This window comes from Ranitomeya variabilis, chromosome 2, assembly GCF_051348905.1.
Source record: "Ranitomeya variabilis isolate aRanVar5 chromosome 2, aRanVar5.hap1, whole genome shotgun sequence".
Lineage (NCBI taxonomy): Eukaryota > Metazoa > Chordata > Amphibia > Anura > Dendrobatidae > Ranitomeya > Ranitomeya variabilis.
The window spans coordinates 603,184,764-603,208,862 of record NC_135233.1 but is presented as its reverse complement, the minus strand read 5'-3'; the positions used below and the strand labels follow the sequence as shown (position 1 = coordinate 603,208,862).

General features: G+C 44.2%; 1 protein-coding gene across 1 annotated transcript; it reads left to right on the top strand.

Moving 5' to 3' along the window:
* Positions 1-802: 802 nt before the first annotated feature.
* On the top strand, positions 803-22,698 carry LOC143808966 (uncharacterized). The gene is made up of 5 exons (XM_077292144.1): positions 803-964; positions 4,451-4,643; positions 4,803-4,959; positions 5,717-6,505; positions 22,572-22,698. Exons 1-5 carry the CDS (start codon positions 803-805, stop codon positions 22,696-22,698), a joined length of 1,428 nt encoding a protein of 475 aa, XP_077148259.1.
* Positions 22,699-24,099: the final 1,401 nt, after the last annotated feature.

Below are 24,099 nucleotides of genomic sequence, written 5' to 3'. Positions count from 1 at the left end.
GGCACTCTGTGATATTTGGGAGAATAGGTGCTCAAGTAGGGTATCCAACCCAGTAACCAATTATTAGACAAAAACTTGGCACTCAATAGTTCATAAAGTGAAAATTTGTTGATTTTATTGCACGTCCAGAGACAGAACCAATAGTTGTTCCAATATAGGTTAAACGTTTTTTGTCCCGAATGGACCTTCCTCAGAACAGTTATAATTTATCTAATACAGAGATGTCAAAAATAAAAGAAAATGACACAAAGAAAGTATTAGTCTCTGCCTGGTGTAACAATCTAATAAACATATATAGACTTTTTGAATTCTGGATATGTCAAAAGAACATAGTGATACAATATAGACAGCCTTCAATATATCAAAGGTACAAATGCTATTTTCAACATTGTGTAAACAGAGTATTTAGAAAACACTATGAGTTACACACGGTATGGAAAAAAACTTAACTAGGAAAAGGATATAAGTGCTCCATAGAAAAAGAGATGAGGCTTCCATGTGGATAAGATTCGGAATCGTGGTCGAGTTCCTCCTCATTACATAATAATGTACAGTGCAACTTGCCTAGGAAGATAAACACAATTAGGGTGTTAAAATGTGCCAAAATAGGTCCCTATAATTGGAAATAAAAAGTAAAGGTACAGTACTTAGTGGCAGTGCTGTATCCTGCAGTGATGGTATGGAAGAAAAAATATGAACAGGTCAGGAGACAACCCAGGCAATACGCGATCGGATATCACAACATAAGTCCAATATACGATGCAACAAGGATCATCTCCCCCTCCCACATCATTTTCGGAACATGGGACATAGTATTGCCCAGTTAAGATTCCAGATTTTGGAGCATATTGATCAAGGAAGAAGGGGACAAAATAGGATAAAGTTGTTAAAGAGACGTGAAGCATTCTGGATCTTCACCCTACAGACTCTTGAGCCAAAGGGACTCAATAGGGATTACGATACGGCGAGTTTTCTTTAACACCATCTCTTAATTTACATATGGACATTTATATGTTGGAGTTGTATATGTTGGACTTTTATTAACCTGTATTTTCTTTGTTTTCCCATAGAATCGCTAATCCTCTTCTTTGTCTTTCACTGGGCACCCCGTGCTATCCACGGTATAGTATACATATATGTGCTATCCACTGTATAGTACTTAGAGTATTTCACTCACAACAGGCTCTTTGTTTTTCATTAGCCGACACTCCTATTTTGTGCATGGGATCCCATATATCCCTAGGATACAAATCACAAACACGTTGCATCCATTCATCCTTATATATCGCATACACCAGGAACCAGTTCTTACTACCATTTAGAGATAGGTACTCCCCCTTTCTACAAACTGATACACAAGGCAGGCAGCCGGGACTACTGATGTCCCACATTGTGCTGTTTCAATAGCACGCAATCCCCTTACAACCCTCTCCATTATATATACAGCTGCCCTGCCAATATGGGATCATTTTTCACACTTTGTCCAGTTTCTTATGTGCTGTCCGTCCTTTCTTACCATTCAGAGCATGGGCCACGGAACTCCCTAGCGACATAGCACGCCAAGAGCCCTAATACTCACACATTGGTAAGCGTCTGACAGTTTATATGGACATTTTAAGTTGTACATTACTCTTGTTGATCATCCGCAATTCTAAATATTACAGCAACGTCACACAGTTATAACCCAGAAAATAGCATTTGTACCTTTAATATATTGAAGACTGTCTATATTGTATCACTATGTTCTTTTGACATATCCAGAATTCAAAAAGTCTATATATGTTTATTAGATTGTTACACCAGGCAGAGACTAATACTTTCTTTATGTCATTTTCTTTTATTTTTGACATCTCTGTATTAGATAAATTATAACTGTTCTGAGGAAGGTCCATTCGGGACCAAAAACGTTTAACATATATTGGAACAACTATTGGTTCTGTCTCTGGACGTGCAATAAAATCAACAAATTTTCACTTTATGAACTATTGAGTGCCAAGTTTTTGTCTAACAAAACCATTACAAAGCGCTGGTATTTGATAGTGAACCTTTAAAGAGGCAGCATAGTAGGTAGAATAATTAGGAGGAGCAACTAGATCCCAATGACAGCAACATTTTCTAGTTTGCATTTGATCCCCTAACTTGATTCGCAGCCACACTGCTCATTACTTCTGTATAATGTCCTCCATGGTGCTGCTTCATAGTGACAGGGGAGCAGGAATTCCCCATTTCTGTATGCGCTGTGTATGGTAGATATCATAGCACCTACTCTCTTAGAAGGAATGGGAGGTTCCCGTTCTGCGCAGGAGGCGAGAACCAGCAGGAATTTGGGACACTGAATAATTTGAGAGCTTACGCCCAGCCCCATGTTTCAGCTGCCAAAGCAACTCTACTGTTTGAGAATGTAATGCCTTGGATAAGCAACAGTGACTCCACGCAATGGACATAGGATGCAATCAACAGCTTGTATGTGCAGACACACTTACCCTCATGCCTGTAAGGTGGAATTCCGATTATTTATTTACAGGTGTTTTTCCCAGAATCAAAATTTCCATAATGGACTTACTGATTGCTGAAGGTCTGACCGCGAACCCTATCATGGATGCAGCGAAGGTGCACATGCTCAACAACGGTTCGATTCTCTGTCGAATACTGAAAAAAGCCAATCACTGTACTCACCTATCCCCGGCAGTGCCATAGTCAATGAAGGGAGCGGCAGTCGGGCGATCGTACACTTTTAATTCTAAGAATATGTCTTTGATTTATAACTTTGCATACATTTACAGGAGGTTTTTTCTCTTTACAATATTTTTGGCCATGGTTCCTCTATCTCGGTTTACAAGCCGAAACCATTTGATGAACACAACGATCTTTGTATTACATGCCGGCTGAAACAACACGCCGCATTTCTATGACTTGTTTTCAAAGGGGGTTGATAGTTAATCAATACTGCGCTTTGTAATGTATTCTCAGTAATGGAAATGAAGCTGAAACTTTTCCTAGAGTCAGCCATATGAAACCATTCAGTCAGCTGTAACAAGGCGAATCATTGATAATGAAAGAGAACTCTAATTGAAAGATTTATGCCAAATGTCTAATCCGATAAAGAGAATTGAAATTTCAGATTTGTATTTAATTGCGTGACTATTTCATCATCCATCACGGTTAGTTCTTAATTAATTCCGGCTCCTGAGTAATGTAAGCGCCATTGATATGTCATCTGCGCTCCGTCTCCGGGCCCTGTTTAGAGGAGATCAGAATGGAGTTTCTGTACAATTTACACTGAGATAAAGCAATTTATCATTAATTGCCTATTTAAAAAAAATTTCCTTGCAGTTCTGCGCTGTGAACATTGTCCAATTTACTGATTCCTTCAATCGCTACAATAACGGAAGAGCGTAACAGTCTAAAGACTTTAACAATTTGACCTTACTTTACATTTAAGTGAATGTGCTATTAGGCCGCTTTCACATTTGCGGTTGTGTCCGCAGCGTTTCTTCCGCAAATATCTGCATGCGTTGTGTATTCCTATCTTTAACATTATCGACGCATGCGTTTTTCTATGTTCGCGTTTTGCCGCGTTTGACGACGCATGCGTCGTCTAGCCGTCTGCATCTTGGCGCAGAAATGCAACATGTAGTAATTTTTAGAGGCGTCATTTTGCCGCCTGGAAACGTATGCGGCTGATTGCGCAAGGTTTGCGCCAAAAAAACGCATTGTAGTCTATGTAAACGCATGCGTTTTTCAGTACATGCGTTTGCTTGCGTTTGCCGACGCATGCGTCTCAATTGAGAAAAACATGTCTAGACACTGATAAGCCACCCCCCACATACAAGGTGATAAAGGGAGGGTGTGGACAGTTGCAGGTCACTACTCATCAGACTGCCTTGCAGACGAGACGCCCCACAGCCCCTTGGAGCAGCAAACTAGCCTCAGAACTATGTGAGTATATCCTATCCAATGCATTTCTTTTCTATAATCTGTGTCTATATGCCCTAATTTCTGTCATTCCTTTCTTTCTGCACACATCAGAATGTCTTCTTCTTCTGATGAGGAAACGCCTGGGCCTGCACAAGGGGAACATGTCAGCGAAGTGAGTATTCACCTCCTCAGATTGTATTCACTGTCACATCTACACATATGACAATGTATATTTTCCCTTTTTCAGACCACTTCTTCTACAGCGGAAGAGACTGGGCAGGAGACTGGGCAGGAGCAGCGTAGTCACGGCCGGGAAACACGGCGGCATCGTGTAAGTATAGCTGGCTGAATGTGTATTGTATCCTCACTTTATAATTCTTGAATCTTCATTTCTTTCTACTTCTCTCTTTCTTTCCCTTTTGCTTCAGCACCAGTGTTTTTTTTTACTTCAATATTCATGCCATTCCTCTGATTCTGTTTTCTGTCTTCCGTATGTGAACGCCTCCTATATTAATGTACTTTTTGTTGTTAGGTTCCAGAGGAGGATGAGGACCTAATTGAGAATGAACACCTCATCTCCCTGGTTCACGAGCGAGTCGCATTGTGGGACACCCGGGATCCACTGCACGCCAACAATGTGACGATCCGGAGGCTTTGGAATGAGGTGGCCGCAGCGTTGTGGGATGGCTGGGCCAATGCCCCGGCTCGGGTCCGTTCTGCATTTGGTAAGTATCGCAATGCAGTGTGATGTAGTCAATACCTTGGCCATGCTCACACAACTGTGTATGATGTGAGAAAGTCATTACTTTTTCACAGCACATACAGTTGTGTGACCATGGTCAAAAGACCATTGTCCTAACTATTATGTTTTGTTTTGCCAACAGTGTCAAAAGTGAAAACACGTTGGAGATCGATGAAGGACCGCTTCAACAAGGACCTGCGCCAAGAGAGCCAGCTTCCAAGTGGTTCTGCAGCAAGGATACGCAAATACAAGTACCACCGCATCCTTGCGTTTTTGAGACCGGTCCTTGCACGAAGAACGTAAGTATATTGGTTAAAAAAGAAAAAAAAAAGTGGTGTATAATGCAATTTTTTGGGGGTCATTATTTCAAATCAGTATTTTTAATCCAAAACCTTGAGTGATTGATAGATGCAGAAGTGGGGTACGTGTTCTTTGAATACTTTCCCTCACATAGTTCCTCTCCAGGTTTTGGCTTACCAATACTGATTTGAAATACTGAGCAAATACTGAGAGTGTGACGGCAGCCTGCACAACAGATCTATACTCAGCAAGTTAGGTGTCAGAAATAATGAATTCAGGATGCCAATGGCTCCTCAATTCATTTTTCCTGACACTTGTCCTGGTGAGTATACAGGTGGCTTGTATGTCCTCTGTCGTCAATTCGTATTTCCCATCAGTATTTGTAATCCAAAACCATGAGTGGTTGATAGATGCAGAAGTGGGGTACGTGTTCTTTGAATACTTTCCCTCACATAGTTCCTCTCCAGGTTTTGGCTTACCAATACCTTGTATAGAGATATGGCTTGTATTGCCTCCATCGTCTCTTCATAGTTTACATCAGTTTTTTTAATCCCCAAGGAGTGGTCGATGCATGCAGAAGTATAGCATGTTGTTTTATGAAACTTTTATTCCTACTGTTGAACTCCTGGCTTGCAAATTCTGATGTAAAATTCACTACAAATAGTGTTAGTGTGACCTTTCCCTATCTGAATGTTTATCTAACTGTTGAGTTATCTTTTTGTAAATGTTTTGTAATATTTTTTTTTTTTTCCGCAGCACTTGGAGCTCCACTGTTGGCCCAGGTTCTGGAGCGGTCCTTCATCAGTCAGCCACGGACCCGTCCCAGCCATCCTCCAGCGCTGCAGCAAGTGGGCCTGCCACACAACCTGGAGACCAGGAAGCTGGTCCATCAGGTGTTCCCCTTCCCCAGTCCTCTGCCTCTAGCCAATTTTTTATGGGCTCCTCCCGGCAGCGGCAGAGGGCCGCGGACAGGTCACTCATGCCCGAGTTTTTGCACTTGAGCTCGGTCTTCCATGAGGGACTCAAGGCGATGGGTGACCGACTGGATACTGCCATTAGTCATATGAGCACACGTATCCAGGAGGTAACCACAGCCCTTGCCCAAGTGAAAGCCGACCTCCAGAGGCCAGCACATCATTTTTTTAATCAGATAGAACAGGGCATGTCGGAACACCTTAGTCCTGAGCTCCAGATTACTGTTATGCAGGCCTGCAATGCTGCTTACGTGCAGGCTATGCAGCAGAGTCGGTATTTTCAGCAGACAGTGGGGGCATTTCCAACAGTGCCCACACTGTCACGCTTTACATCAATGCCGACATCTGCTGCATACCACTGCACGGCCACCTCCATTCCAAACACTGCCGGACCGTATTATAGCACCACCACCATGCCCAGTGCAGTGGGTCAGCCCACCGCCACCACCATGACAACTGCTGCTCCTGCTTGGGCCTCCTCCACTGCCACCAGCATGCTGCCGCCGCAGGACCCTGGCCTGGCGTTCCCCGCCACCACTACAAGACTGCCGTTGCCGGACCCTGCCCTGGCGTTTCCTGGCACCGCCACCAGACTGCCATTGCCGGACCCTGCCCTGGCGTTTCCTGGCACCACCACCAGACTGCCGTTGCCGGACCCTGCCCTGGCGTTTCCTGGCACCACCACCAGACTGCCGTTGCCGGACCCTGCCCTGGCGTTCCCCGCCACCACTACAAGACTGCCGTTGCCGGATCCTGCCCTGGCGTTTCCTGGCACCGCCACCAGACTGCCATTGCCGGACCCTGCCCTGGCGTTCCCTGCCACCACGACAACGAGCCCGCGCAAAACAAGGAAGGGGAAAGGCAAAAAAAAAAACAAAAAACCATAGCTATCCCTCCCCCCTCACCTCCCAATGTGTCTGTAATGTCTGGTTTGTCTCACCCTTCCAGTGTGTCTCAGCCCTCTCATGTGTCTAGCCCTATCCCTGAATATCCTGACCCCAGCAGTTTCATTGCGCCTTCTCCTGCCACCCCTATGTCGGCTACAGTAAGCCAGACCTCACAACTCAACACCCCACAATATCGGCACTCAACCCCAAGCAGGCGCAGTTAATTTTTTTGTTTTTGTGTATAATAAACCTGTGTTTTGCCCCAATGAGGTTTGGTTAATTGTGTATTTCGCCGCCGTCACCACACACCGTGCGCCAATAACAAATAATGCGTCAAACACTTTTTGGGGGGCCACCTCCAACCTACAGTACTTAATTAACAGAACACTGAAGCTTGGTGTGTGCTTAAGAGATATGAGGTTGCCCCCCCAAAAAACACTTGTATTTTCTCCAAAAACAGTTCTTTCTGTTTACTCCGTGAGTTTTGGTAGCACACAGAAGACAAAATGGTGGTAATACACAGCACAAGTGTACTCAACAGGTCGTGTCTTATCAGAAACAATATTTATGACCCCTGACCTGCTGATTTTAGAAATGCATTATATTACCTCCATTTTATCTTATGGGTACATATACATATATTTCACACAAAGTGAAGGGTCAATGTACGTCATACATGACATATCTATACTCACCCGGACAAGTGTCATGAAAAATGAATTCAAGAGCAATTAGCATAATAAATTCATTATTTCAGACACCTGACTTGATTACTATAGATTTGTGGTACAGGCTGCCGTCACACTCTCAGTATTTGCTCTGTATTTTACAGCACTATTTGTAAGCCTAAACCTGGAGTGGAGCTATGTGAGGAAAAGTTCAATAAACACATATGCACCACTAAAAGCATTTAACTACCACTCCTGTTTTTGGCTTACAAATAATGCTGTTAAGTACTGGACAACTACTGCGACAATAACAGACATCGTCTATACAGTCTGCGGCAAATAGCTAATGGTGAAACAAGACAGCACTCAATGACGTCAAGAACCTAAGCCCAAAAACCCAAAGTGGTTTGTTAAGGAAATAGATAGGAGACATGGTGAAGAAAGTAAATCACAATTATTTTATTAGAAAAAACATTAACATTCCAAACATAAATTTGCAGACCCGAAACCAGCAGTACATTTTACACCATATTGTCCTGCCATGGCACACGTCCAATGTCAGAATCAAAAAACGCTGCAAATTGGTCCCGCATGTGGCCTACTTCAACTGTTGACCGCAGCGGGTGATGACGGTAATCAGGCAAAGGGTTTGCAACAGGTTCATCAAGTTCTATGGTGGGTCGCTCCTTAGCCAGAATGAAATTGTGGAGAACCACACAGGCTTTAACCACCTCATCCACTGTCTCCATTTTTAGATTTATTGCAGTTGCTAGAATGCGCCATTTGGACACCATAATCCCAAAGGCACACTCTACTGTTCTGCGTGCCGTGGTTAGTCTGTAGTTATAGATCCGTTTTGTGCGGTTCAAGTCCCGACTTGAATAGGGCTTCAGGAGATTTTCACTCATCTGAAAGGCCTCATCCCCAACCATTACAAATGGCAGCGGTGGGCCTTGAGTGTAGGGGAGTGGTCGTGGCTGTGGGAAATTAAAATTTTTGCCATAAACACGTCGGCCCATATCAGAGGTTTTAAAAGTCTGTGAATCGTTGCCACGGCCAAAAGCACCAATGTCCACAGCAATGAAGCGACAGTCCGCATCGGCTATTGCCATAAGAACTACTGAAAAATATTTTTTGTAGTTGAAGAACTGTGATCCCGTTCTGGCTGGTTTGGTAATCCGGATGTGCTTCCCATCCACCGCACCCAAACAGTTGGGAAAATCACAAACAGTCCAAAATTTGTCAGCAATTTCTTTCCACATGTCCTCCGTGGGTATGGGTATAAATTCCTCACGGAGAATGGTCCATAAAGCCCGGCAGGTTTCAAAAACAATTCCGGACAGCGTGGAAATCTCAAGGCGGTACTGGAAATGAAGGGATGACAAGCTCTCTCCAGTTGCAAGAAATCTGTAGTAAGAATAAATAATTTACAAAATAGGCAAAAAAACATCAGACCTGCAAAAAATTTTGGGTAGCTTTTGTTTAGGATTATTACGTACCTTAAGGTAACCAGGAGACGTTCCTCTGGTGGAATAGCTCTACGGAGCTGTGTGTCCTGTCTCCGGATGGCTCCTTGGACACGTTCAAGCAAATCCCGGAAAGAGTCTTGTGACATCCTGGTATATTCCGGGAATTTTTCTGGGTTCTCATTGAGCTCACCATACAGGGTGTGATATGCACCACGGCTCTCACGCAGTTCTACAATGGGGTGTTGCCAAAACCGCCTACGCCGTGTCCTTCTCTGTCTTTCCCGGTTTCGGTGTTGCTCCCAAGCAAACGCACATGCCAGAAAAATCTTGATGCTCAGATCCAGTTTGAAGTAATAGCTATCCATGTGAAGATCCATCTTGTCACAGGACACAGGAGCAAAATCTGAAGATTTCAGCTGTCCTAGGGTCTATATATAGATTTCACATAATACACGCCCTCTGTAGTCCCATTGGCTGGTTCTTGCATCTAGATTTTTTCTCTGGTAATTTTTTGCGACATGTGCACAAAAAACGCAAACGCATGGAAAACGCAAGCAAAAGCATGTAAACGCAGCGTTGTAATTACGCATGCGGTAACCGTAAGCGTTTTAAAAACGCTGCGTTTACACGCGTTTTCATGCGTTTTTCGTGTCCTTGCATTTGCGGATTAAACGCTGCAGATTCAAACGCTAATGTGAAAGTAGCCTTAGAAAACAGCCTTTTTATAAATCAGGTTTATATTAAAAAATTTTAAAGAATTTATAGTGATTTTTTTAAATGTTCCATTAGTCACTGTCTACATTAAATAAAACCTTGAAATCTAGCACTTTTCACTCTGGGCACCAAACCTTAAAATATGACAGGTAACACCGTTCCCAATGACTAATAACACCTCTATATACAGTAGATAACTGTCAGGACTCTGAACATTTTTTTACCTTTTGTGCATTACTGCCCTTTTCCAAGATGGCGTCTTTGGTCTCATGTGCACTGTGTCTTCCTGCTATAAAACTCCACCCCAGCCTTCAGTCTGTGCTAGAGTATTCTGCCTTGCATCCAGCTCCTGACCTCTGATTACTCCCTGGCTATATACCTGCTCCTGTGAACCTGTGTGGTGATCCTGCTACTCTGCTCTGAGTTCCTGCTGCATACACCAGTTTCCAGTAATCCTCCTTCATCTGCTGCTCGTGTTTACTTCCATCTCATTTGCTGGACATGTAAGCTGTTTCTGCTCTGCAAAAACCTGAGACTATTAACCAGGCCACCCTGGTTGAGCTAAGATATGATTTGAACTGCCTTATAAGCTTATCTATCTGTGTTTGGACTAAGACAAGGATTTATTCGTGTCAAGTATCCTCAAGAATAACTGTGCTTCATAGACTTTCTGCGTGATTGCATTTTCCTCTGAAGTTTCCTATAGACTGCTAAGCTGAGTTTAATATTTACACCAAGTGTTGTGGACTTGAGTTTCTCTCTGCACCTGTTTGAATCAACGTGTGATAATATAGACTTTACCACTTATAAAACTGTCCTGTAGTTGTCTTGTTCCACGCAAAGAGTCTCCTGAGTTATCCCCTATAATTATTACAGGATACTCTAGCCATAAAAAAAGGAGACTGCTGGAACACTGACTGCAGAGAGCAGATTAGAGCAGGTGTTTTCCATAATTAGATCACTGCAGAAAGATGTGGAAGGTCTGCAAAAGAAGTTTGGAAGCTTTGAACACAATCAAAAAGTGTTTGGACAGACTTTGCAGGACATAAGCAACTGCATGGCAGCCCAGGAAAACAAACTTGCTGGCATAGAGTCCCAGTATGGATGGGCTTTTCAGGACATAAGCACGCAAATAGCTGCACAAGTGACTTTACCCTCTGGGCAACCGCCACCAGCTAGCCCACCTAAGTTGCCCCATTCAGATTTAATGGTGATCGCGACAAATTTCGTGGCTTTGTGAATCAATGTATGCTATATTTTGATGTGCATGCTGGCCGTTTTCCTACTGATAGATCCAAACTTTTGTGTGTAATAATGCTACTGACCTCACGAGCTCTCGCCTGGGCGAATCCGATAATTGAGTCTCGTGACCCACGGTTAAATAACTTGGATGATTTCTTGGCCGCTATGGCATTAATGTTTGATGATCCTAATCACTGTGCAACCGCTGAATCTGCTTTATTGTCTTTACGCCAGACAAAACGTTCTGTTATTGAGTGTGTTACTGAATTCAGGAGATTAGCGGTAGACACCAATTGGGACAGTTATGCGCAATTGCCTATTTTTAAAAGGGGTCTGTCTAGTATTATAAAAGATGAACTAGCTCGCTCTGAGCCACCACAAGAGCTAGAGACATTTATACAGCATTGTGTGCTCATAGACATTCGCCTTGCTGAGCGTAGGCAGGAGAAATTTGCTGCATATAACCGTATTTCTAACTTTTCCCTTTCTTCCAAAGAGCCTGCAGGTAAAACCTCTCGGGAGGTGGAGGAGGTGCCCATGCAAGTTGATTCCATTCAGAGGCGCGAGATCAATGAACGCCGGGAGCATCGTCTTCGTGAAAGTCTATGTTTCTACTGCGGCCAGTCTGACCACTTCTTGATCAATTGTCCTAAGTGTCCTAGACGGCCTAACAAGGTGCTAGCAGCAGTAGGGGAGTATGACAACTGTGATGATGAATCTGACATCTCTGAATGTAGCCTGCCTTTAAACGCTGTATTCCATTCACTTTCTATGACTTCACCCCCCAAGGAGGTGAAAGAGAAGAACTCTCACTGTTCTCTCCCTATTAAGATCCTGTGTTCAGGACAGTGGATTTCCAGTGCAGCTATGATTGACTCTGGTGCAGGTGGCAATTTCATGGATATCACATTTGCCAAGGAACATGGTATTGAAATTCAGCAAAGAGCCTCTCCAATTACCATGGAAACAGTGGATGGGTCACCTTTAATCTCTGGGCCTGTGGATCAGGAGACCGTACCCCTTGAAATTTTGTTGGAGCCTAATCATCAGGAGCAACTTTCTTTCTTGCTAATTTCTTCTCCTCATTTTCCTGTGATTTTAGGCATTCCTTGGTTGCATTCTCAGAACCCAATTATCAACTGGGAGACCAAGGAGATTATCTTTCCAACAAGGAGCAACTCAGCGTTAACAGAAGCTGTCCCTGAGTCCACGGCTACGGAACCACATGTACAGGTATTTTCTTTACCTCCAGCATATAAAGAGTTCTCTGACATCTGTGACAAGAAGAATGCAGATCAGCTTCCTCCACACAGGCATTATGACTGTCCCATTGAGCTGCTTCCTGGGGCAGCTATTCCTTTTGGTAACGTATACCCTTTGGCGGCACCTGAGCTTCAAGCCTTAAAAGAGTATATTGATGAAAATCTGGCCAAAGGCTTCATACGTCCTTCTTCCTCACCAGCAGGGGCACCTATATTTTTTGTAAAAAAGAAGGATGGGACCCTGAGACCCTGTGTTGACTATCCGGAACTCAATAAGTTAACCGTACAAAACCGTTACCCTTTGCCTCTGATTCCCGAATTACTGGAAAGAGTCCGCCATGCTAAGGTGTTCTCTAAATTGGATCTTCGTGGGGCTTATAATTTGGTGCATTTTCGTCCAGGGGATGAGTGGAAGACAGCATTCCGATGCCGGTATGGACACTTTGAATATCTCGTGATGCCCTTCGGGCTTTGTAATGCCCCTTCAACATTTCAACACCTTGCTAATGACATTTTCAGAGATTTGTTTGACCAGTTTGTGGTGATCTATTTGGACGATATACTAATCTTTTCTGACTCTCTACAGGAACATGAAGAACATGTCAAAGCTGTTTTAAGATGTCTGAAAGAGAACCATCTGTATATCAAGCCGGAGAAATGCGAGTTCCATCGTTCTGAGATACAGTTCTTAGGTTATATCATCTCTCCCCAGGGGCTGAACATGGAATCTGGTAAGATTCAGGCTATCCTTGACTGGCTGGTACCCAAGAACGTTAAGGAGGTCCAACGTTTTATTGGTTTTGCAAATTTCTACAGACGCTTCATTCGAAATTTTTCTGATATTGTCCATCCCATTACTTCCTTGACAAAGAAGGAAAAGCCCTTTAAGTGGTCATCACAGGCTCAAGAAGCTTTTGATCGGCTTAAGATGTGTTTCACATCAGCACCGCTGTTCATACACCCAGATCCAACACTTTCTTTCATTGTGGAGGTGGACGCTTCTGATAATGCTTTGGGGGCTATTCTCTCCCAAAGAACTGGAGAGAAGGGTCTGCTATATCCTTGTGCTTTCTTTTCCCGTAGACTAACCTCAGCAGAGAAGAATTACGACGTGGGAGACAAGGAATTGCTGGCTATTATTGCGGCTTTCAAAGAATGGAGGCATCATCTGCAAGGAGCTGCACAACAGATCATAGTGCTAACTGACCATCGCAATTTAGAGTTCCTTAGATCCGCTAGATGTCTTTCTCCTCGTCAGGCTCGTTGGAACTTATTTTTAAATCAATTTAACTTTGTTATCTCGTACCGTCCAGGTTCTCGTAATGGGAAGGCTGATGCTTTATCCCGAATCCATGCTGCGGATTCCGTACCTGGAGCCCTGTCCAGGACCATTCTATCTGATGCCAATTTCATCGGAGTTATCCACGATCAGGACTTGTGGAAGGAGTGCAGGGAGGCCTATGACGGTGATTTCTGGCCAACCCACCTGTGGATATTAATCTTGTCTTTAAGGGTGGCATGTGGTTCAGAGATCGACATATCTACGTCCCTGAGGTTGTCCATCTGCAGATCCTCAAGTTGGTACATGACTCCAAGTTGGCTGGTCACAGGGGGGTACAGAAGACACAAGAGTTCCTGAGCCGATTCTTCTGGTAGCCAACTTGCCTGAAGGATACCAAGGACTATGTTCTCTCTTGCGAGGTATGTGCTCGTTACAAGACTCCTCATGTGGCACCTACGGGTCTTCTACAACCATTACCTGTTCCGTCCCGCCCTTGGGGGTCTATATCAATGGACTTTATTGTGGAGCTGCCTACATCGGGGGGCATGAATACAATCATGGTGGTAGTTGATCGCCTGACTAAAGCTGCTCATTTTGTTCCATGCACCGGCCTCCCCTCAGCTAAAGATACAGTGAACTTGGTTATACAGAATGTCTTTCGGTTGCATGGGGTTCCGGATGAGATCATCTCTGACTGTGGAGTACAGTTCACTTCAAGATTCTGGAAGGGGTTTTGCTCTGCACTCAATATTAATGTCTGTCTCTCTTCCGCTTACCATCCCCAGACAAATGGTCAGACTGAGCGTACCAACCAGACGCTGGAACAATATCTAAGATGCTATGTCAGCCATCTCCAGGATGATTGGTTGGAGTTGCTGCCATTAGCCGAATTTTCATATAATAATTCTCAGAGCGCCTCCACTAAATTTACACCTTTCTTTGCCAATCTGGGTTATCATCCGTGTATTTTACCTAGGTCTCCAATTAATTCTCCAGTTCCGGCAGTGGAGGAAAGGCTGACTGTGATGAGACAAAATCTGGAGGTTCTGAAGGAATCCCTGACCACAGCTCAAGAACGTTATAAGAGATCGGCTGATAGATTCCATAAACCTGCACCCATGTTCAAGGTAGGAGATTCCGTGTGGTTAGCAACTAAGAATCTGAAGTTAAACGTTCCTTCCCAAAAACTTGGACAGAAATTCATTGGCCCTTTCAAGATCAACGTTATTGTGAGCTCTGTGGCCTGCCGGCTGAAGCTGCCTAGGACTATGAAGGTACACCCAGTTTTTCATGTATCTTTACTAAAGCCTGTATCTCCTAATACCTTCCAGGGACGTGTTGTACCACCTCCGCAGCCTGTGGTGATTGATGGGCAAGAACAATTTGTGGTCGAGGAAATTATTGATTCCAGGATTCACAGGAATCGGCTCCAATATCTGATAAGATGGCAGGGATATCCCCCTGAGGAAGACTCTTGGGAACCTGTGGAAAACATCAATGCCCAACAGAAGATTTCTCGTTTTCATCAGAGATTCCCTGAGAAACCAGGTCCAGGATCGTCCTGAGGCCACTTCTAAGGAGGGAGTAATGTCAGGACTCTGAACATTTTTTTACCTTTTGTGCATTACTGCCCTTTCCAAGATGGCATCTTTGGTCTCATGTGCACTGTGTCTTCCTGCTATAAAACTCCACCCAGCCTTCAGTCTGTGCTAGAGTATTCTGCCTTGCATCCTGCTCCTGACCTCTGATTACTCCCTAGCTATATACCTGCTCCTGTGAACCTGTGTGGTAATCCTGCTACTCTGCTCTGAGTTCCTGCTGCATACACCAGTTTCCAGTAATCCTCCTTCATCTGCTGCTCATGTTTACTTCCATCTCATTTGCTGGACATGTAAGCTGTTTCTGCTCTGCAAAAACCTGAGACTATTAACCAGGTCTCCCTGGTTGAGCTAAGATATGATTTGAACTGCCTTATAAGCTCATCTATCTGTGTTTGTACTAAGACAAGGATTTATTCGTGTCAAGTATCCTCAAGAATAACTGTGCTTCATAGACTTTCTGCTTGATTGCATTTTCCTCTGAAGTTTCCTATAGACTGCTAAGCTGCGTTTAATATTTACACCAAGTGTTGTGGACTTGAGTTTCTCTCTGCACCTGTTTGAATCACCGTGTGATAATATAGACTTTACCACTTATAAAACTGTGTCCTGTAGTTGTCTTGTTCCACGCAAAGAGTCTCCTGAGTTGTCCCCTATAATTATTACAATAACACAGGATCCACCATTCACAATAGGTGATGTCACAGCTCACCTCCTCCTCCTGTACAATGACTGATAACACCTCTATATACAGTATATAACACAGGATCCACCATTCACAATAGGTGATGTCACAGCTCACCTCCTCCTCCTGTACAGTGACTGATAATACCTCTATATACAGTAGATAACACAGGATCCACTGTTATGATCCTAATGGCAGGGGACCTCAAAGATTACAGCAAAGTCTGCAAAACATAAATACCAGCTCATAGGGAAGTGGTAACTAGGCTGACCATATACCTGATCCTAGAGCAAACACTAACAGCAGCCGGGGAACGTGCCTACGTTGATTCTAGACGTCTCGCGCCAGCCGGAGAACTAACTACCCCTATCAGGGAAAATAAGACCTCTCTTGCCTCCAGAGAAAAGACCCCAAAGTAATACAAGCCCCCAACAAATAATAACGGTGAGGTAAGAAGAAAAGACAAACATAAGAATGAACTAGATTTAGCAAAGAGAGGCCCACTGACTAATAGCAGAATATAGTAAGAAGACTTATATGGTCAGCAAAAAACCCTGCAAAATATCCACGCTGAATATCCAAGAACCCCCAAACCGACTGACGGTGTGGGGGGAGAATATCAGCCCCCCTAGAGCTTCCAGCGATAACAGGAATCACATTTTGTACAAGCTGGACAAAAAATATGAACAATGTAAATAATCAAGAGTACGAAAGCAGGACTTAGCTTATCTTGCAAAGAACCAGGACCTGAAGACAGGAGCAAACAGAAGTGAACTGATTACAACGATGCCAGGCACTGGACTGAGAATCCAGGAAGTTTAAATAGCAACACCCCAGGCCTAACGAAGCAGGTGAGCACCAACCTGGTAAAAGACAATCCAAGTGCCAAATCACTAGTGACCACAAGAGGGAGCCAAAAAGTATAGTTCACAACAGTACCCCCCCTTTAAGGAGGGGTCACCGAACCCTCACCAAGACCACCAGGGCGACCAGGATGAGCAGCGTGGAAGGCACGAACCAAATCGGCCGCATGAACATCAGAGGCGGCCACCCAGGAATTATCCTCCTGACCATAGCCCTTCCATTTGACCAAATACTGGAGCCTCCGTCTAGAGAGACGAGAATCCAAGATCTTCTCCACCACGTACTCCAACTCGCCCTCACCCAACACCGGAGCAGGAGGCTCAACAGCAGGAACCACAGGCACAACGTACCGCCGTAACAAAGACCTATGGAACACGTTGTGAATGGCAAACGACACCGGAAGATCCAAACGAAAAGAAACCGGGTTAAGAACTTCCAAAATTTTATAAGGACCAATAAAGCGAGGCTTAAACTTAGGAGAGGAAACCTTCAGAGGGACATACCGAGAAGACAACCAAACCAAATCCCCAACACGAAGTCGGGGGCCCATACCGCGGCGGCGGTTGGCAAAACGCTGAGCCTTCTCCTGTGACAACTTCAAGTTGTCCACCACATGATTCCAAATCCGCTGCAACCTATCCACCACGGAATCCACCCCAGGACAGTCAGAAAACTCAACATGACCCGAGGAGAAACGAGGATGAAAACCAGAGTTGCAGAAGAATGGCGAAACCAAAGTAGCGGAACTAGCCCGATTATTAAGAGCAAACTCCGCCAATGGCAAGAAGGTCACCCAATCATCCTGGTCCGCAGAAACAAAACATCTCAAATAAGCCTCCAGTGTCTGATTAGTTCGCTCCGTTTGACCATTAGTCTGAGGATGGAAGGCAGATGAAAACGACAAATCAATGCCCATCTTAGCACAAAAAGATCGCCAGAATCTGGACACAAACTGGGATCCTCTGTCGGACACGATATTCTCCGGAATGCCGTGTAAACGAACCACATTCTGAAAAAACAAAGGAACCAGATCGGAAGAGGAAGGCAACTTAGGCAAGGGTACCAAATGGACCATCTTGGAAAAACGATCACACACCACCCAGATGACAGACATTCCCCGAGACACCGGAAGATCAGAAATGAAATCCATGGAAATGTGCGTCCAAGGCCTCTTCGGGACGGGCAAGGGCAAAAGCAACCCGCTAGCACAAGAACAACAAGGCTTAGCCCGAGCACAAGTCCCACAGGACTGCACAAATGACCGCACATCCCGTGACAAGGAAGGCCACCAAAAGGACCTAGCCACCAAATCTCGGGTACCAAAAATTCCCGGATGCCCTGCCAACACCGAGGAATGAACCTCGGAAATGACTCTGCTGGTCCATTTATCAGGAACAAATAGTCTGTCGGGTGGACACGAGTCAGGTCTACCAGCCTGAAATCTCTGCAACACACGTCGCAAATCCGGAGATATGGCCGACACGATCACTCCCTCTTTAAGAATACCAGCTGGCTCCGAGACTCCAGGAGAGTCAGGCACAAAGCTCCTAGAGAGAGCATCAGCCTTAACATTCTTCGAACCAGGCAGGTGTGAGACCACAAAGTCAAAACGAGAGAAAAACAATGACCAACGAGCCTGTCTAGGATTCAGGCGCTTAGCAGACTCGAGATACATCAGATTTTTGTGATCAGTCAAGACCACCACACGATGCTTAGCACCCTCAAGCCAATGACGCCACTCCTCAAATGCCCACTTCATGGCCAACAACTCCCGATTACCAACATCATAGTTCCGCTCAGCAGGCGAAAACTTCCTAGAGAAAAAGGCACATGGTCTCATCACAGAACAACCAGAGCCTCTCTGCGACAAAACAGCCCCAGCACCGATCTCAGAAGCATCCACTTCAACCTAAAAGGGAAGTGAGACATCAGGCTGGCACAAAACAGGCGCCGAAGTAAACCGGCGCTTCAGCTCCTGGAAGGCCTCCACGGCTGCAGGAGCCCAATTAGCCACATCAGAACCTTTCTTGGTTATATCCGTCAAAGGTTTAACAACGCTAGAAAAATTAGCGATAAAGCGACGGTAGAAATTAGCGAACTTCTGAAGACTCTTAACAGACGTGGGCTGAGTCCAATCATGAATAGCTCGGACCTTGACTGGGTCCATCTCCACAGCAGAAGGGGAGAAAATAAAACCCAAAAAGGAAACCTTCTGCACTCCAAAGAGACACTTTGAGCCCTTCACAAACAAAGCGTTATCACGCAAAACCTGAAACACCATCCTGACCTGCTTTACATGAGAATCCCAATCATCCGAGAAAACTAGAATATCATCAAGATACACAATCAAAAATTTATCCAGATACTTCCGGAAGATATCATGCATAAAGGACTGAAACACTGAAGGAGCATTAGAGAGCCCAAAGGGCATCACCAAGTATTCAAAATGACCTTCGGGCGTATTGAATGCAGTTTTCCATTCATCTCCCTGCCTAATGCGCACAAGGTTGTACGCACCACGAAGATCTATCTTGGTGAACCACTTGGCGCCCTTAATCCGAGCAAACAAGTCTGACAATAGCGGCAACGGATACTGAAACTTAACAGTGATTTTATTCAGAAGCCGATAGTCTATACAAGGTCTCAAAGACCCGTCTTTCTTGGCCACAAAAAAGAATCCCGCACCGAGAGGGGAAGAGGATGGACGAATATGCCCCTTCTCCAAAGACTCCTTGACATAAGAACGCATCGCGGCATGCTCGGGTACAGACAAATTAAATAATCGTCCCTTAGGAAATTTACTGCCAGGAATCAAATCTATAGCGCAGTCACAGTCCCTATGAGGAGGAAGAGCACTGGACCTGGACTCACTGAATACATCCTGATAGTCACACAAATACTCAGGAACTTCTGAAGGAGTAGAAGTAGCAATAGACACCGGCGGAGAATCGCAATGAATTCCCTGACAACCCCAACTTGAGACAGACATAGCCTTCCAATCCAAAACAGGATTATGGGTCTGTAACCATGGCAGACCTAAAACGACCAAATCATTCATTTTATGCAGAACAAGAAAACGAATCACCTCCCGATGTTCAGGAGTCATGCACATGGTCACTTGTGTCCAATACTGCGGTTTATTTTCCGCCAGTGGTGTAGCATCAATTCCTCTGAGAGGAATCGGAACCTTTAAAGGCTCCAGGACAAAACCGCAGCGCTTGGCAAACGACAAGTCCATAAGACTCAGGGCAGCACCTGAATCCACAAATGCCATAACAGGGTAGGAAGACAATGAACAAATTAAAGTCACAGACAAAATAAATTTAGGCTGCAAATTACCAATGGTGACAGGACTGACAACCTTGGTTAGGCGTTTAGAGCATGCTGATATAACATGTGTAGAATCACCACAGTAAAAACACAGCCCATTCTGACGTCTATGATTTTGTCGTTCGGTTCTAGTCAGGATTCTATCGCATTGCATTGAGACAGGTGTCTGTTCAGACAACACCGCCAGAGGTTTAGCGGATTTGCGCTCCCGCAAACGCCGATCAATCTGAATAGCCAGCGCCATAGAATCATTCAGACTTGTAGGAATTGTAAAACCCACCATCACATTCTTAATGGCTTCAGAAAGGCCATTTCTGAAATTTGCGGCCAGAGCACATTCATTCCATCGAGTAAGCACGGACCATTTCCTAAATTTTTGGCAGTACACCTCAGCTTCATCCTGGCCCTGAGAGATAGCCAGTAGAGCTTTTTCTGCCTGAATTTCAAGATTAGGCTCCTCATAAAGCAATCCGAGCGCCAGAAAAAACGCATCAACATCCGCCAATGCAGGATCTCCTGGCGCTAACGAGAAAGCCCAATCCTGAGGGTCGCCACGCAAGAAGGAGATAATAATTTTAACTTGCTGAGCTGAATCTCCAGACGAACGAGGTTTCAAAGATAGAAACAATTTACAATTATTCCTAAAATTCCTAAATTTAAATCGATCTCCAGAGAACAGCTCAGGAATAGGTATCTTAGGCTCTGACATAGGACTGCTAACAACAAAATCCTGAATGCCCTGCACACGTGCAGCAAGCTGATCCACACTAGTAATCAAGGTCTGAACATTCATGTCTGCAGCAAAGCTTCAAGCCACTCAGAGATAAAGGGGAGGAAGAAAAAAAACAAAAAAAAAAATCTCAGAACTTCTTTTCTTTTAATCCCACTTCAGCAATGCATTAACTATTTATTGGCCTGGCATACTGTTATGATCCCAATGGCAGGGGACCTCAAAGATTACAGCAAAGTCTGCAAAACATAAATACCAGCTCATAGGGAAGTGGTAACTAGGCTGACCATATACCTGATCCTAGCGCAAACACTAACAGCAGCCGGGGAACGTGCCTATGTTGATTCTAGACGTCTCGCGCCAGCCGGAGAACTAACTACCCCTATCAGGGAAAATAAGACCTCTCTTGCCTCCAGAGAAAAGACCCCAAAGTAATACAAGCCCCCAACAAATAATAACGGTGAGGTAAGAAGAAAAGACAAACGTAAGAATGAACTAGATTTAGCAAAGAGAGGCCCACTGACTAATAGCAGAATATAGTAAGAAGACTTATATGGTCAGCAAAAAAACCCTGCAAAATATCCACGCTGAATATCCAAGAACCCCCAAACCGACTGACGGTGTGGGGGGAGAATATCAGCCCCCCTAGAGCTTCCAGCGATAACAGGAATCACATTTTGTACAAGCTGGACAAAAAATATGAACAATGCAAATGATCAAGAGTACGAAAGCAGGACTTAGCTTATCTTGCAAAGAACCAGGACCTGAAGACAGGAGCAAACAGAAGTGAACTGATTACAACGATGCCAGGCACTGGACTGAGAATCCAGGAAGTTTAAATAGCAACACCCCAGGCCTAACGAAGCAGGTGAGCACCAACCTGGTAAAAGACAATCCGAGTGCCAAATCACTAGTGACCACAAGAGGGAGCCAAAAAGTATAGTTCACAACAATCCACCATTCACAATAGGCGATGTCACAGCTCACCTCCTCCTCCTGTACAATGACTGATAACACCTCTATATACAGTAGATAACACAGGATCCACCATTCACAAGAGGTGATGTCGCAGCTCACCTCCTCCTCCTGTACAATGACTGATAACACCTCTATATACAGAGTAGATAACACAGGATCCACCATTCACAATAGGTGATGTCACAGCTCACCTCCTTCTGTACAATGACTGATAACACCTCTATATACAGTAGTTAACACAGGATCCACCATTCACAATAGTTGATGTCACAGCTCACCTCCCCCTCCCGTACAATGACTGATAACACAGTAGATAACGCAGGATCCACTATGATGTCACAGCTCACTTTCTTCTCCTCCCAGCGCATTTGACTCCTCTATAGGTTGCATAGCATCTCCACAACACTTTCCCAAATTAGTCAAAAATGTATCTCCTGTCTATTGTTTGTCTCCTGTAACACAGATCTCGGACTCTAGCAGCATGGTCGCCCCATAATCATGTGCACAAAATGGAGAAAAAAAATTAGATCAAAACAATAATAGAAACCAAAAATGTATTTTCTATTAGTAAAACATATTTACGTAATGCATTCTGTTAGAGTGCCCCTTTGTACAGATTTTTCAGAAATAAACAAGTAGCAATATATAAAACTGTAAATAAGTAAATAGTTTTGCAACATTCTCTGTTTGTGCAGCGCCTCTGCTTGCAGGTTCCCATTATTTGCTGTTTGCCCTGTCACATAACCCATCACCCCATGCTGTGATATCGTTTCTATAGACAAAACATTATACATACTGATAAACGGCAAACAAGAGTTCTCAAGATGAGGGAATATGGGAACAGAGGAAATTCCATATAATTTTCTACAGAAATGTTCTGCGTCAATACAGTAAATGTAATCTTGTTACAATCATGCATGTATTGTAGGTGTATGATTTATCACTGTGGATTTCTTTCGAAAACATCTGGGAAGTTCCTGGTAAGACAGGATGACTTGGAAAGTCTTATTGGCACTGACCCGTGGATTGTGGGCTTTTTTGCCCAGGAGAGGTGACAAAACAGGACAGGGACCCAGTTATGAGGGGCGCCTTGGCATGGAAGTTGGGCTCACATATATTGGCCAGTTTATGAGAGGGGTACCTTCCTTTTTTCATAGCAATTTTTGCAGATGGGTGTACTTATATAGCACTTTTTTCCTATTTTTTATGGCGGTAGTGCATTTTCAGTGTTCTAGAGTAATCATTCTTAGTAGATAATGGTGCAACCTTAATCGTTTTTCAAAATATATGTTTTTTTGGTTGGCGCCTGTTCACACTAGCTTGGATGTGCTGGTTTTGTTCTTTATTGATGTAATTCAGCCATACAGAATGTGTATAGATATTAAAGAGGGTCCCTTATTTGGGAAGCCCCTTTAAGAGCCAGATCGGTGAGAGAATAAGTATCGACAGTTCCAGTTCTTGTGGATCCGGACACTATGTAATGAAATGTAGTTGCCCCAACTCTACCAGAATGCAGATGGTTGGCGGACCAAAGAATCATCCGGTCATTATTAAAAGTGATCGTCATGGTAAGTCCGCTTCTTTCATGAAACACATGGTGTTTTCAAGAATGGCCGGTAATGACATTTTCTATGGAGTTTAGAGCCAGATTCCTCCGAACTAGATGAGCTCTCGATACGGATAGTAGGAATAGGACAATGTAAGCCCACCGCTCTAATTATGATTTCATGAGAAGTTCTACTGTAAATAATTCTGGGATCATTGAGTCAGACTCCTGCTACGCCGTGTGGATAAGAAGCCATTTATTAGGAGATGTGGCTTTAATGAGCACATAAGCGGCACTTCTGAGGACATCAGCGAGCGCTATGCTTTCATCAGCCAGCCAGGGATGTGTGTGTTTAGTATTACCTCTCCGCCTGACGCTGCGGGGTTCCTGGAAGTATCAGCAACATCTCTAATTACTCTATGTTAATTCGGATCTATGGAAGTTAATGTTTGTCAAATCCCTCAGCACTTTGAGGTGTAAAAGAACAAGTAGCAGAATTAATGCCAGTTGTTGAAATCGATGGACCTGCAAATCTGAAACGGGCTCGCTAACAGAGAAGACACACAATCACCCAGTTTATAGCCATCGAAGAGGCTCACACAAGAAAAAAAGTTTCTGTCTGAGGCATTAAAAAAAGTTTTAAAGTTTTGCAGAAGTGGGAGAATTCATGGTCACTGTGATTACATGAACAATATATAACTACTAGATGGTGGCCCGATTCTAACGCATCGGGTATTCTAGTATATGCATGTCCACGTAGTATATTGCCCAGCGACGTAGTATATTGCCCAGCCACGTAGTATATAGCCCAGCCACGTAGTATATAGCCCAGCCACGTAGTATATTGCCCAGCGACGTAGTATATTGCCCAGTGACATAGTATACAGCACAGAGCCACGTAGTATATTGC